General features: G+C 44.9%; 1 protein-coding gene across 2 annotated transcripts in view; it reads left to right on the top strand.

Moving 5' to 3' along the window:
- Positions 1-472: 472 nt before the first annotated feature.
- bcl11aa (BCL11 transcription factor A a) overlaps positions 473-13264 on the top strand; it is a 61053-nt gene continuing 48261 nt past the window's right edge. Inside the window, exons 1-2 of one of the 2 annotated variants that reach the window (XM_050070948.1) lie at positions 473-735; positions 4848-5297. In XM_050070948.1, coding sequence (XP_049926905.1) covers positions 681-735; positions 4848-5297 — 505 coding nt within the window. In that variant the 5' untranslated portion in view covers positions 473-680. Of the gene's footprint in view, positions 736-4844; positions 5298-13264 lie in introns of both variants that reach the window. The other variant, XM_050070947.1, reaches the window with a different exon arrangement.

The raw sequence follows: 13264 nt of genomic DNA, 5'->3' as shown, positions 1-13264 counted from the left end.
CACTAACACACACACACACACACGCACACACTCCTCCCTCCCTCCAAGAGCCTCTTGTCCGGCCCCCCTGATCTCTGTGTCCATTGGCTTCCACTGGGTCTATTTCTCATGTCCAGCCCCCCTCCCTCCCTCCTCCTCTCCTCCGTCCCCCCCCTTCTCTCTCTCTCGCTCTCTAATGACCGTCCATTGGTGTTGTTATTGCGCGTCCCGTCCGTCCCTCCTCCCACTCCCACTCCCACCCGGGTGCCTCGGCCCTGCCCATGTTTTTGTATGTCGGGTGTCCGTCCATCGCCTGACGTTCAAGTTCGCCGGGAACGTCACGTCCGTGCACTTGAACTTGCACAGCTCAGAGGGGGGGTTGAGGGGAGGGGTGGTGGGGGGGAGGGGGGGCTTTTGCCATTTTTTCCATCTCTCTCCCCTTCTCTCTCTCTCCATCTACCTCTCTCTCACTCTCTCTCTCTTTTTTCTCTGCTCTCCTTTCTCAAAAAAGCCATGACGGCGATCCCGCGATCCATCTTCGCCTCCGCGCCATCTTTGTATTATTTCTAATTTATTTTTATTTTTTTTTTCTTGTGGATGTCAAAGGCGTTGGATGAAGATATTTTTTGCCCCGCTGGAGTCTCCTCTCTAACCCCGGCTCTCCCCGATGTGAACCGCGCTGAACGCCGCCGCCAGCCACCATGTCTCGCCGCAAGCAAGGCAAACCCCAGCACTTGAGCAAACGGGATTTTTCGCGTAAGTAGAGATGAAAAAAAGAAAGAAAAATGTCACTTCTGACTCCTTTTCATTTCATTCAGCAAAGACAAGGGGGGCAAAGGCAGCAAAACAGGAGCTTGTGGACACCGGACGTACCGCTCGGACCCGCGGTCAACTGGACTTAACAGTGTGGAGAGAAAAGTGCGACACCTCCGTGCGTAAAAGCCGCTCGGAGATCCCAAAAGCCCGAAAGAGAGAAAAAAGTTTGTGTGTCGGTATACAGCCCGTTACTTCTCCTCTGTTACACGGGGTGAATGTGCATTCATAGGCTGTTAAATGCACTCGCTGTGGCTCCGGTGCCCCCACGGTCGCTCCGGTCAGTGGAAACGCGCAGGGCTCCCGGTAGCAGAGCGCGTCCTCTCCGCGGAGCTTCGTGGAGAAATCACCCCCCGGAATATCGCTGTCTGATAGCTCTGCGGGCAGGTTTTTCATCTGCTCTCTCTCGTTCTATTTTTGGATTATTTTCAGGGAAAAAAACTTGGAGGTGGATTTTTGGATCGAGGGGGGAAAATCTCGTGTCCGACTGTTTACAACTGCCTCCCTCTATCAGCAGCTCCGCAGCACAGACAACACAAATCGATTTATTTTTACACACTTGTAAAATCCTAATGCCTCTTATGTAAAGGCTGTTTATTGATGTTTAGTTTAGATGAGAAGCTCTCTTTTTCAAACAGAGAGCAGAGCCGCTGCAGCCCAGAGTTAGAAACACAGCAACAGGACAGCAGCACATTTAATCCTGTCGTTTTTGTTATTTTTCTTATGAAGCCAAATTTGGACCGACAAAAATTCCAACTTAGGATTCTAAAGCTTCATGTACAGTAAGGTAAGACATAAATGTCAGCTTGTTGGTGTGTTGCAGCTGCAGCTTGTGAGGGAAAGCAGCGAAATTCCAACAATGTTTAGTTGAGTCGGCAGTATCCGTCTTTACGCACGGCTTTTATTTATCACCAAAGCTTTATTTTTTCCAGTTTATTACACGCATAAGTCTGATATGTGACAGTGAGCAGATATAAGTGTGTTTGGAAACTGCGGAGCGATTGGCAAAGTGGCGCTTATCACCACACCATGTGCCGCACTGTGCGCCACCTCGCAGCGTTTTAGCGGCTCTCTAAGTGTCCCGTAAACATAAAACAAGAAGTTATTTGGGCATCTTTACGCATCAGTGCTTGATTATGTTTCGGTATGTTGACTGGCTGTCGCCTGTGTTTGGTTTGGAGAGAGAGAGAGAGAGAGAGAGAGTGTGTGTGTGTGTGTGTGTGTGTGTGTGTGTATGTGTGTGTGTGGCCCCGGCTGGGTGACAGCGCAGTCATCATGGCCATGTGCCGTCGCTAGGAGGCAGAGCACGATCAGAAAATCCAGCGCTGAACTTGAACCTGATCAGTTTCACCGCCAGCCCTATCTACACGGGCTACTATTTGGCGATCTCTTTAGAATAACGGGAGAGTATACAAGACATGGGGAGGGAGGGGGTGGATGGAAGGATGTAGGGAGGGAGGAGGTCCCCCCCCATCTCCAAATCTGCAATTCCTCTTCATCACCTCACGTTCTTTTCCTGTATCTCCTTTTTTGTGCATCACATTTTTACATACATGCAGGCTGCAATCAGCATATGCAGCTGCACTGTAGTGTGCCTGCAGACCTCGCCTTTTACCCCCCCTTCAAATCTTACAGCACACACCACATACACACACGCACACGCACACACACACTTCATTTAGCTTACATTTGTTACAAATGAAGCACAGAATCTGGCCTATCGCTCTGATGCAAACACTCATCCCTGATTATTTCCTCTTTTCAACACCTGTATTTTTATTTTCTATATTTCTCACAATTCTATATTTCTAGTGGATTATTTAGCATATAATACATTTCCAGTGTTTGATTTGTAACAGCATGATTAAGCTGAATTTAAGCAGTAAAATGTAACAAGACTCAACAGTGTGTGTTTCAGTGATACAGCTCAGCTACATTTTCTCCTCCAGACTAAATTACATTATCACTATTTTCATATTTTTGTCAAGATGGAAATATATTTTGAGCAGTTAATTGAGGCACAGAGAAATCTTTCCACAGTGAGGTTTTCTAGTTTTATAGATTTATCAGACAGGTGGAACTTTTAACCTACAGCTTAGTGAAAGGATTTCTAGTGGAGAGGACATTTACGCCTTGATTTTTTCTTCTGTAGGAAAATGTGATTGTATTGTTATGCATATTTTCATATATCAGTACGGTGTAAAGAACATAATCCTTCCTGCTCCTCATGCTGCTTATTTCACCCAGTTGCATGTTCTTAAAAACAGATACAAATAAGTTATTTATGCATGTTTCTATTTTATTGAAATTGAACTCTGTGCATGGAGACATGCTTTGAATTAAAACAAAATCTTATTTAGGTCTCTCACCCTCCCTCCTCATGCACCATTAAATCCAACAAAATGTTTTTTCAAACCCCGGATATCCACTCTTGAGTTCAACTTAAGAGGTGAGGGGCTTATGCAGCTTTCATTAGATTTTTCTTTTTTTTTTTTTTGTTTTGTTGTGAATTTAATGCCCCTCCGGGAGCTGTTGTGTAACTTGCGTGGCGTTGTGTTGACCTGAAGTTAAATCAAAGAGGAGAAGGGTGGGGAGGAGGAAGAAGAGGAGGAGGAGATGGGGGAGGAGGGGGTGTTGATAGGATGGAGGGGGGTTAGTGGTGGTGGTGGTGGTGGTGTTGGTGCAAGCCCGGAATTTATCATGTTATCTCCATGTCCCAGTTTGCGCACAGATGTCGCGCAGGATTGCGGCGTTCAAATGATATTTCCTTGAGGGGATGTAGTCCACGCTCAGACCCTATCTCACTCTCTTTCTCCCCCTCTCTCTCTCACACACACACACGCACACACACACACACACACACACACACACACTTGTGCATTCCCACACACACTCTCTTACACATGCATGCACAGGAACCCTATCCCTTTTATCAGACAAAATCTGTACCAATCACCCAGACAGTGAAAATTAAAATCTATTTTTTGATTCTCAGTGGTTTTAAGTTCATTAAAATGTGAAATTGGCGGCTGAGTAAAGAAGGTCAACATGCATTAGGCGGCTAGCACAGAGTCAGACTCTTCACCTTGGACTGGAAGATTTTCTTTAAAAGAGGGACAGTGAATTATGTTCTCCCGTTTCGCTTCTCTAATTCAGCGGGCCGCTCTCTTCACACTCCTCTCCCTCCACTGCAGGACGGTCTGAGCCTGACAAAAGGCTTCTTAAAAAAGTAGTCAGGAGTTAATCCGGCCTCGGAGGGGTGAGGAATCGGGTTGAACGGCTCATTTTGGGGTGATTTCCCGCTGTACAAGCGGCTGGTGTCTAAGAACTATAAGTCAGGCACATGTAATCGAGGCTGAGGGAAGAGTTTTCCCTCTCCCTGACACACACACACTCTCTGTGTGCCGCCTGCCTTCCCTTCCCTTTCCCCCGGCACATATGTTGGACATGTTTGTGACAGTTTTTCCTTCTGCTGATTACAGGATCAAAACCTGTACAAACAAGGTTAGGCAAGTCAAACTCATCCACATATTTAGTTTTTTGGTGAATGCTGTGTTTAACCATCATTGTCTAAGCTTCCCCTGTCATTGGCTATGAAATTGTTATCTTTGAGGAATCTGATTTGAGCTTACAGGATATTCTCTCCCACCATTTATTCTTATGATGTGTGATCCAGATCAGCTTGCAGTGTAATCATTTTTCCTGCATTACATGCATTTCTATCATTACAAGGCACATTTTCTCACCCCATTATTGTGTCTACCACATGTCCTTTGCTTTGCTTTGACTCTGTAACTCTGATCCTCTGTGTGACTGACAGAGGAAGGTTTTGTTCACTTTTCTCTTGTCATCTATTCCCACAAACTGTTGTATCAATAGGTTTAAATTACAGGAGACAAAAAGAAAAATATAAACATGTGGTTGTTGGTTTTTGCTGAGAGTAAGCATCACCTTCTAATTTCCTCTTTTTTTGCCCCCTCTCCTTCTTTCCTCACACCCCCCTCTTCTTCTCCCTCTTCCTCTGTGCTTGTTCCCCCCCTCTGTCTCGCCAGCAGCCGAACCCCTCTCCACGGCCGTTGTCTCGTCGGAGGAGCTGTCGGAACGCTGCTCGGAGAACTCAGAGGAGAGCGGCAGCCTCAACGGGCACCACCCGGGCTCCGCAGTGGGCCGGCTGGCCCGGCTGGGTCACGATGCTCACCCCTCACTGGAGCAGGACCTGCTGACCTGCGGCCAGTGCCAAGCCACCTTCCCCCTGGCGGACATCCTGCTCTTCATAGAGCACAAGAGAAAGCGATGCCACGGACCGCCCTGCCTCGCCGTGGGCCGGGGGCTGGACAAGCCCCCCTCGCCCTCCCCTGGCCTGGCCCTCACCCCGTCGCCTGCATTTGGCTCTCTGCGCAGTCGAAGGCCCGTGGAAGTGGGTGTCCAGGCCACGCTTGCAGATGACGATGACGACCGGTTCTCATTGCCCCGGGGGATTTGCCCCAAACAGGAGCCCCTCCCAGGTAACCAGACCTGCTCCCACATCATACATCACCTTTGTCTGGATTTGAGCACAGTGGCGGTGGTGCTCAAATTAAGAGAGAAGCAGCAGCTTTACTGAGGCAGTGGCTGCCAGATCGTCACTGTAGAGGATGTGATTATGTATCAGCTTTTGTGTGAATGAGGAGGTAAAATCTGACAGAATATTAAAAATAGACCATAAGTAGCTCTTTCCTTTCAAACATTTTCTGAAACATTACTCATCACAGGATAAATGAACTCGTCTGGATCAGAAGCAGCTCTCAGTGTCCAGATTCTACTTTTCTAACTGGCCCATTGTCATTTTGTGTACTGCCCTGAATGGGCGTACGTTTTTTGGATGTGTGTGTGTGTTTTCTGCAACGTCAGGCTTTGTTTTTATATCGTCGACGCAATGTGGGTGTGCTGTGGTACGACAAGCCAGCGGAGTCTAGCCTGCATGTTGCCCGTGATCTCCATCCAAACCTTGTGGGGGCTGTAGCAGTCTGAGCTCGAGGTTTTTTAGGGGACACACACATGCCAATCCTTGTTAAGGCAAGAAATCTGATTGGCTGAGACTTGTTTGAGGGGGCGGGATGAAGTTGATGGGTGGGGTGGCTGTTGTCAGACAAACAACAACAGAGGGTCGTCACAGGTGGGGAGGAAACCCGGGAGAATACGCCTCTGTTCTCTTCTACAGCTGGCACAAAAGACAGTGGTTTGATTTAGGGTGGCTTTCTCTCTGCGCCTGTGTGTGTGTGTGTGTGTGTGTGTGTGTGTGAATTGTCCTCAGTCTTTACTGATTAATGTAAAGGGCAGTGTGTATGTTTGTGTGTATGAGAGTGTGTAAGACAATGTAGCCAATATATCTAATTATCAACCGAGTCTGTGCAATTGTCCTTCCACGGATTTATCGATTAAATGCAGTGTGTGTGTGTGTGTGTGTGTGCGTGTGTGTGTCTCAGTGAAGGTGTGTATGTGTATGTGTGTGTGTTTTCCCAGTTTACCCATTTTGGCCATGGTGACCAAATCCCACAGGCCAGTGGCAAAGAGACATGGGTGACCTTGACTTTGTGGTACCACTGGTCAGTGTGTTAGTGCACTTGTGAGACCATGGTGTAATCGTTTGTTTGTGTGTGTGTGTGTGTGTGTGTGTGTGTGTGTGTGTTTGAGCAGATGTATGATCAGTGCTTGCACTGGATGCAGCTAAAACTGTGTGTTTGTGTGCAACTCTCAGTCTGGGGAGTAGCTGCAGCCTCTTTCTGGGATTGGGTGCACAAAATGTGTGTTCTTGCATAGCGTGTGTGTTTGTGTGTGTGTGTGCTGTTCTCTCATGTGGCCCTAGCAGATGTGTCCTGCTCTCGGTGTGGTTTCCCCCCTTCCACTGCCACATCTTACCCGACCAAATGCAGCCCAGCTCTCCATCTCTTTCATTCTTCTCCCCTCTCTGACTTTACCTCCGCACCAAACTTCATAGGTAAACGCACTGTTTTTCCTCCAGTTTCATACCTCTTTTTCCTCCTTTTCCTTTTCCCTTCCCTGCCGTCTCTTTTCCCGGTACAAGAATCAAATGAGAGGCGAGCGGAGAGAGGGAAAAGCCAGTTTTAGTTTTGCTCTTAGAGGGAAAGTCGTTTATTTAAAGCGTCTTAACACCACTAATTATTTGTTGCAGTGCCATTTTTTTTCTTCCTTGTGCATTTTAATTAGCAGTAGTTTTTAGTGGCGGGCTGCCTGTACTAAATTAGCCGTTACAGAGAGAGGGAGAGAGAGAGGGGGAGAGAAAAAGGGGGTGAAGATGAAATAGAGCAGCGGAAACACACTTGCAAAATACACACTTTATCACTTTGCTCGTTGAATGCAGCTCAGGAATCCTAAATGCTGCAGTTTGTTTTCCATTTCGAAGTTGGTGTGTGTTTGAGGAAATAAGCACAATAAGCTGGTTAAGGTTCTGCTTTCTCTTAACTGATCTCAGCTTTTACAATTTTTACACTCACAGGAAGTGGAAGTGAGGAAAAATGTTGTCAAAGATGTATTTGACCTTTGACCTTTGGCCTTTGAGACAAATCCATCTACTGTATGTCAGCTGGAACGAGTTAGTGCAACATATTTTTTTCCTTTTTTGCCAAAGCTGCTTGTGTCTCTGCAGTGACTATACATTTCAACACCTACTCCCACACACACACACACACACACACACACACACACACTCACAGACACTCACCAGCTAAACTGGGTTATTAGAGCGATTTACATCATAATACAGGCGTCTGGTTGCTTCAATAGCGTTGTGTGTGGGAACGTCTTGGTAGGAACAGCTGTACACTCAGACAGGAGGAGAAAACAGGACAGCAGTGTTATATATCTTGTCTGATGTTGACGTCAGGCCGAACAGCAGACGGACCGAGCATTATTAAATGTTTACTATTTGGAATTTTAAACCAAAAAAGGAACACTCAGCTTTTAGAATAACCATCCGCAGGAGGAATTCATCTTTTTATTTACATCTCTCCTCTTTAATCGATGCTTTTTTTGGATCCTTCTCTCAGCCACTGGAAGCACACCAGCACAAACACCACCTCGCATGCTGAATTTACGCAACACATCCATTCTGATAGCTGATAATTAAAGCCAGTATTTTCCTCCCCGACCTCAGCTTTCATCCTAATTGACCCCAAACTGTCACGGTGAAGTAAATATGTGAAAGGCAGAAAAAAAAAAAAAAATCTGCTGGAATTTCAGCCGCGATTACAGCCGTCCAAAAGCATTCCTAATGACAAAAAAAGGAGGCGAGGGAGGAATGCGTGTGTGTTTCTTATTTGTAAATGCTGGCTTGGTGTTCCACTGTGTCTCGTAGCTTTTCCTTACAGTATATGAGGCCTCTACTGCAGCCTGTAAGAAATCAAAATTACCAGAATAACAGGAAATTAATTACATGCCTCTTATTTTCCCTCAAAGATTCAACATATGCCAGTTTAATACTGCTAATCAAAATCAATATTTTACATTTAACACTATTTCTATTGGGTTTAGGTTTTAGCATCTGTGTTGCTCAGTATGCAGGGATTTTAATCAGTAAAAATGTGATCCAAAAGCTATCATTTTTAATTTATCTTCTTGTCTTCTGGGAGGGATTTACTGCTCTAAGAGGAATCATATTTTACTCTGACTTCTTTGAGAAATCCAAGGAATACTTTTCATCTTATGTTGCAGGAAACCAGACCTCCTTTATCTCCGCATATGTAGCTTGTTTTTCCTGCATATGTAATGTGATGGCTGTATGTCTGCTTGTTGTAAAAATGTGTATCAGTATCTCTGGTCAGAGTGCTACAGAGCTCCTCTGGCTGCTGCAAGGCTCAGAGGAACACAAAGCGTCGGACTTGTGCCGGAACGCTGCTATTTACATATCAAACAGCCCCGGACGAGGAGAGCCGAGACATTACCTGTCTGTGTGTGTGTGTGTGTGTGTGTGTGTGTGAGCGGGAGAGCACCGTACAGGCAAAATGCCGATCAGTGATGCAAAAAAAGGCAGCATACCCGCCCGCCCACACCACACACAGACTCACACACACACATGGTTAGTGCTCTCTCCCTCTCTCTTGCCCATTTATTCTATTAATCCCTGACTGAGATGAAAATTCTGATTATAATCCCTGAGGCGCCCCTCATTCAGAAACAGCATCGCTAATGTCTCAAAAGAGAGGGGTTTGCATGTGTGTGTGTGTACGTTTTTGTGTGTGGATGGCCATGTCTCTGTCTTTTTTTCTTTTTTTTTTCTTTGTGGTTGTGATTGAAAAAAAAAAATCTTGAAAATTGAAATTTAGAATGAATTCTTTTGTGGAGTATTTCCACAGTAAATACAATTTCTGCTGTCCAGTTTGCCAATTGATTTCTCATAATTAGCATCAAGAATTTAATCCTCTCCTCTGTGTAAAATCAGTCCTAATATGTGCGCTAATGAGCTGAAATTGATATGCAGCCAGTGCAAAGAATTATTCATCTTATTGACCACTGATTTTATTGAGCAATATTGGCTGATAAACCGCGTTAGCCTAGCAATATTAGCTCATTAACAAGAGATATTATCAATACGCGTGCATTGTGACAAATACAAAAATTTCTTGAGCCTAATTCATCAGACATGCTGATATTTTTCGCCCAAAAATATCCGTCTGCAGTCCTTCATTATGGTCAGCCCACTGAAGAGTCATCCTGGCTTGAAGCCTCATAACATGAGTATTGTTAGTCTATGATCTAGTGATTAGCAATTAGCTTATCATCACTGGCTAATGCTGCCCACCTCAATACACATTAGTGCATTTTTAACACCCATTCATTGTCTGGCTCTGTGTCAGATCTCTTTCTATCTCATGTCTGTTCTCTCCCTCCTCTTCTTTTTTTTTTTTTCATTTTCTCTTTTGGCTCATGCATCTGTCTCTCTGCAACATTAGCAGTCAATGCAAATCCGGGACAGCCAATTGATACTGAATCAATTACAGTATGTTTGGTGTGTGTGTGTGTGTGTGTGTGTGTGTCATGCTGAAGCACATCCCGGCGAGCCTACAAAGAGATTTCACACACTGGCTGCCATTACTAATCTATTGTTGCTCTCGCTTTCTTTCGCAACATAAGATTTTATTTAGTGGACTCAAGTGCGGCGTTTGAACTCAGGCATTTCTCTCCCAGTGCAGTGAAAGTCTGACTGTGTCGGCATTTTGAATGAGCTTACTGCGTGTAAACATGTTGCTGTGTGCAGAAAACATCACTGGCAGGATAATACATACAGCAGGCCACTGGAATGACTGGAAAAGCTAATAATCTGCCACCAAGGCCAACAGGCTGTACTGTTTTCTACCCAGCACTCACAAAAACTCCATAAACTGCATATTGACTGAACTGAACTGTTGATTATTGTCTTGCTGTAAATGTGTGGGTGTGTGTTTGCAGAGCGTGTCTGCGATCCAGACTGAAGCAAAAAAAAAAAGAAAAAAGACTTAGAATTCACTACTGATAAATTTTGGACATAGTATTAAAACAAGGAGCGGAAAGACAATGCTTTGTGTTGCTCAAAATAGAAAGTGAAGCACTTCACGTGAATTTAAAGTTGCTTTTCTCTGGCCTGTGCCTGGAAAGTCCAGACCGGTGAGCCTGTTGATTTATCCTTTATCCTGTTTGGTAATGCTCACAGCACACAGACACACACACACACAGACACACACACAGACACACACACACACACACACACACACACACACACACACACACACTCACACACACCCATACTTTGTTACATAAGATAGTATTAGGGCAGCAGCATTGAATTGCTGGACTAAATCTAGTTTGCTTTTGTCCTGGCTCTTTATTTAAAGGGATACTCCAGCAATTTAAAATTGCTCTGTTACGAAGTTGGGGAAGTCGTGAAAGACAGGTTAAAAAAGAATGGTCAAAATCAAGGCAGCTGAGGCTGAGATATCCTCACTTGTAGTCCTGAGTGTGCAAGTGCAAAGGTTCCGTTTTAACATGGAAATTTTGAGTGTCAAAACACTTAATTTCCTGCATTCTGGTGAATTTTTATGCACCAATTTGTACCCTTTCTGCATCGGCTTAAGGTGGAGGTGTCTTTAATTTCATTCAAATAAAAGCCATCTGCCACTCTCATGTTTTTACTGGAGGGGAGGGCCGTGTATTGAGGGGGATGTGGCCCCTGTGCCCCCCCTAAAATCTACGCTTATGTGAGTGGGAATAAAAAAAATTCTAGATCCTACATTTCCCATAATGCAACTACATTAAAAAACATCCCTGGCCTGATAAACATCTTTTAAACTCCAGTTTGCAATGCAGGCTTACTGTTAAAAACATGTGGTCTCCAGGGCCATGCTGAGATAACTCTGATGACATCACAATGACATCATCAGGGTTTGTTTTCTCTTTTCTTGACAAAGAGACACAGAGGATATTATACAGCTCTACACTCAGGCTGAGTAGAACTAATGCTGCATTCACATGGAATCAGGGAGACGGTAGATGACAAATAGGATATTATTTTGGTGAATGACAGCAGGACGGTAAAATTAGGTGAGCCTGGCAAGGGTAACGGTAGATGGCATTGCCCAAAAGTTTTAATAATTTAACTTTTTGCCCTCCTCCGTGATGGAATTTACAACCAGATGTAACATAGCTCCTTCATACAAAGAGAAAACAGAGGCGATCTGGACAATTACTGAACGTTACTGGAAAAATTAAGTAAAATGTAATGTAATATCATGTAATAACGATACAGCGTCACCATAGCAACACATCATCATGCGTATTTTGTTTTACTGTCCTGCTTTTCGGTCAGACTGTTTGTTTGTTTTACTCGTGCCGTCCAGAAGGTGTTTTTGTGTCTGCTGTCTACTGTCTGCCTGACTCCGTCTGAACGCAGCATAACTGAGACAAATAAAGTGATCTGTCTGTGTAGAATCTGCAGAGTCCCCTTTAATTGACTGGGTTAACCCAGAACTTTCCAAAATGCCTTTGAGCAAAACAATGAACTCCTACTTCTGTACCAAATGTGACCTTTGAACTGCGGAGTGAAGAGTAGAGACAAGACAGCATTCCTGCGGTGATCAATAGACTGTCACATTATTGTATTAATGGTTTGAAGATGGATGTTGAACAGGCAACAGCATAATAACAGCGAGCTGTTTTGATCTCCGTTTTTTTACAGTGCAAATTAGATTCATCATTGTCATCATTATTTATCAGTGAAAGATTTTACAACAGTAACTGGTGCCTCTTCCTCAGACGAATTGTCTGGTTGCACAGGAAGTGATGCATTTTACATGTGGCTTTGGAATAAATAGAAGAAGAGCAGGGCATGAACAGTAATCACTGCCGTGGTTGAACAGACAACAACAACATCAAAGGGTAAAAAAAAAAAATCCAAGAGAAGACGTCACGCTGCCCACGCAGTTTGATTGACAGCTGATCCCTGGGAAGTGCGGCGCAGACACACCGCAGCGACGGTGACCAAAGATGGAGACGGATCTGTAGAAAAACAAAAGATCTCCCAGATTACCGTGGTCTGTGAACCATTCAAAAACAATGACAGAGAACAATAAGACATTAAAAAGACCAGCGTTATTTCCCGGTTCTGCAGCATTTGCAGCAGTGACAGTGTGTCAGTGACGTGCTGTACGCGCTCTGTGATGGAGGATTGTTTATTGATCTGGCTCTTTGTGTTTATGCGAGCGATTCGACATCCACGCTGCATCTACTCCTTCGTGGTGAGAGGGAAAGCTGCTGTTTTTGGCTCACTTCATGCTCTGTGTGTGTATGTGTGTGTGTGTGTGTGTGTGTTTATGCCTGTGTGCTCATAGGCATGCTCACAGAAAATACACACACACATACACACACAGTGCTCGGCCTGCTCAGGGGGTGCACATGTAACTCAGCTCTCTTATTATGTTGAAGGCAGTTGAAGGCCTGTTCATAAAACTGTTTATACACTACAAAGCTTATTTATATAGGCCACTGGATTACAGACTGCCTCTACACACCACACACACACACACACACACGCACACACGCGCGCACACACACACACACACACACACACACAGATCTCACTGGCTAGATATGTGTTCATTCGTCAGTGCCTCTCTTTGTATGTAGCTGTTATTACTTATACAGCATGCCTACATAGGTGTGTGTTTGTGTGTGTGTTTTAATGTGGCACGGGTGAACATGAAAGAGTGTGTGTGTTTGTGTGTGTGAGCTGGCAGTGTGGATGCAGGACATCCCCTGGTAAAGCGTGCCAGGGCTGAGCTGGCAATATGTGTGTGGCCAGTGTGTGTGTGTGTGTGTGTGTGTGTGTGTGTGTGTGTGTGTGCATGTGTGTGGAAGGGCCTGGCTCCTTGCTCTGGTTTCATGTTCCCCATTTGGCTGAACTACTACTACAACTGCAGAAGAGCAGCACATGCGCACACACACA

The sequence above is a fragment of the Epinephelus moara genome, chromosome 19 (assembly GCF_006386435.1).
Source record: "Epinephelus moara isolate mb chromosome 19, YSFRI_EMoa_1.0, whole genome shotgun sequence".
In the NCBI taxonomy this organism is placed as follows: Eukaryota; Metazoa; Chordata; class Actinopteri; order Perciformes; family Serranidae; genus Epinephelus; species Epinephelus moara.
Note: the sequence above shows the minus strand (reverse complement) of the source record. Positions and strands in the feature narration are given on the sequence as shown.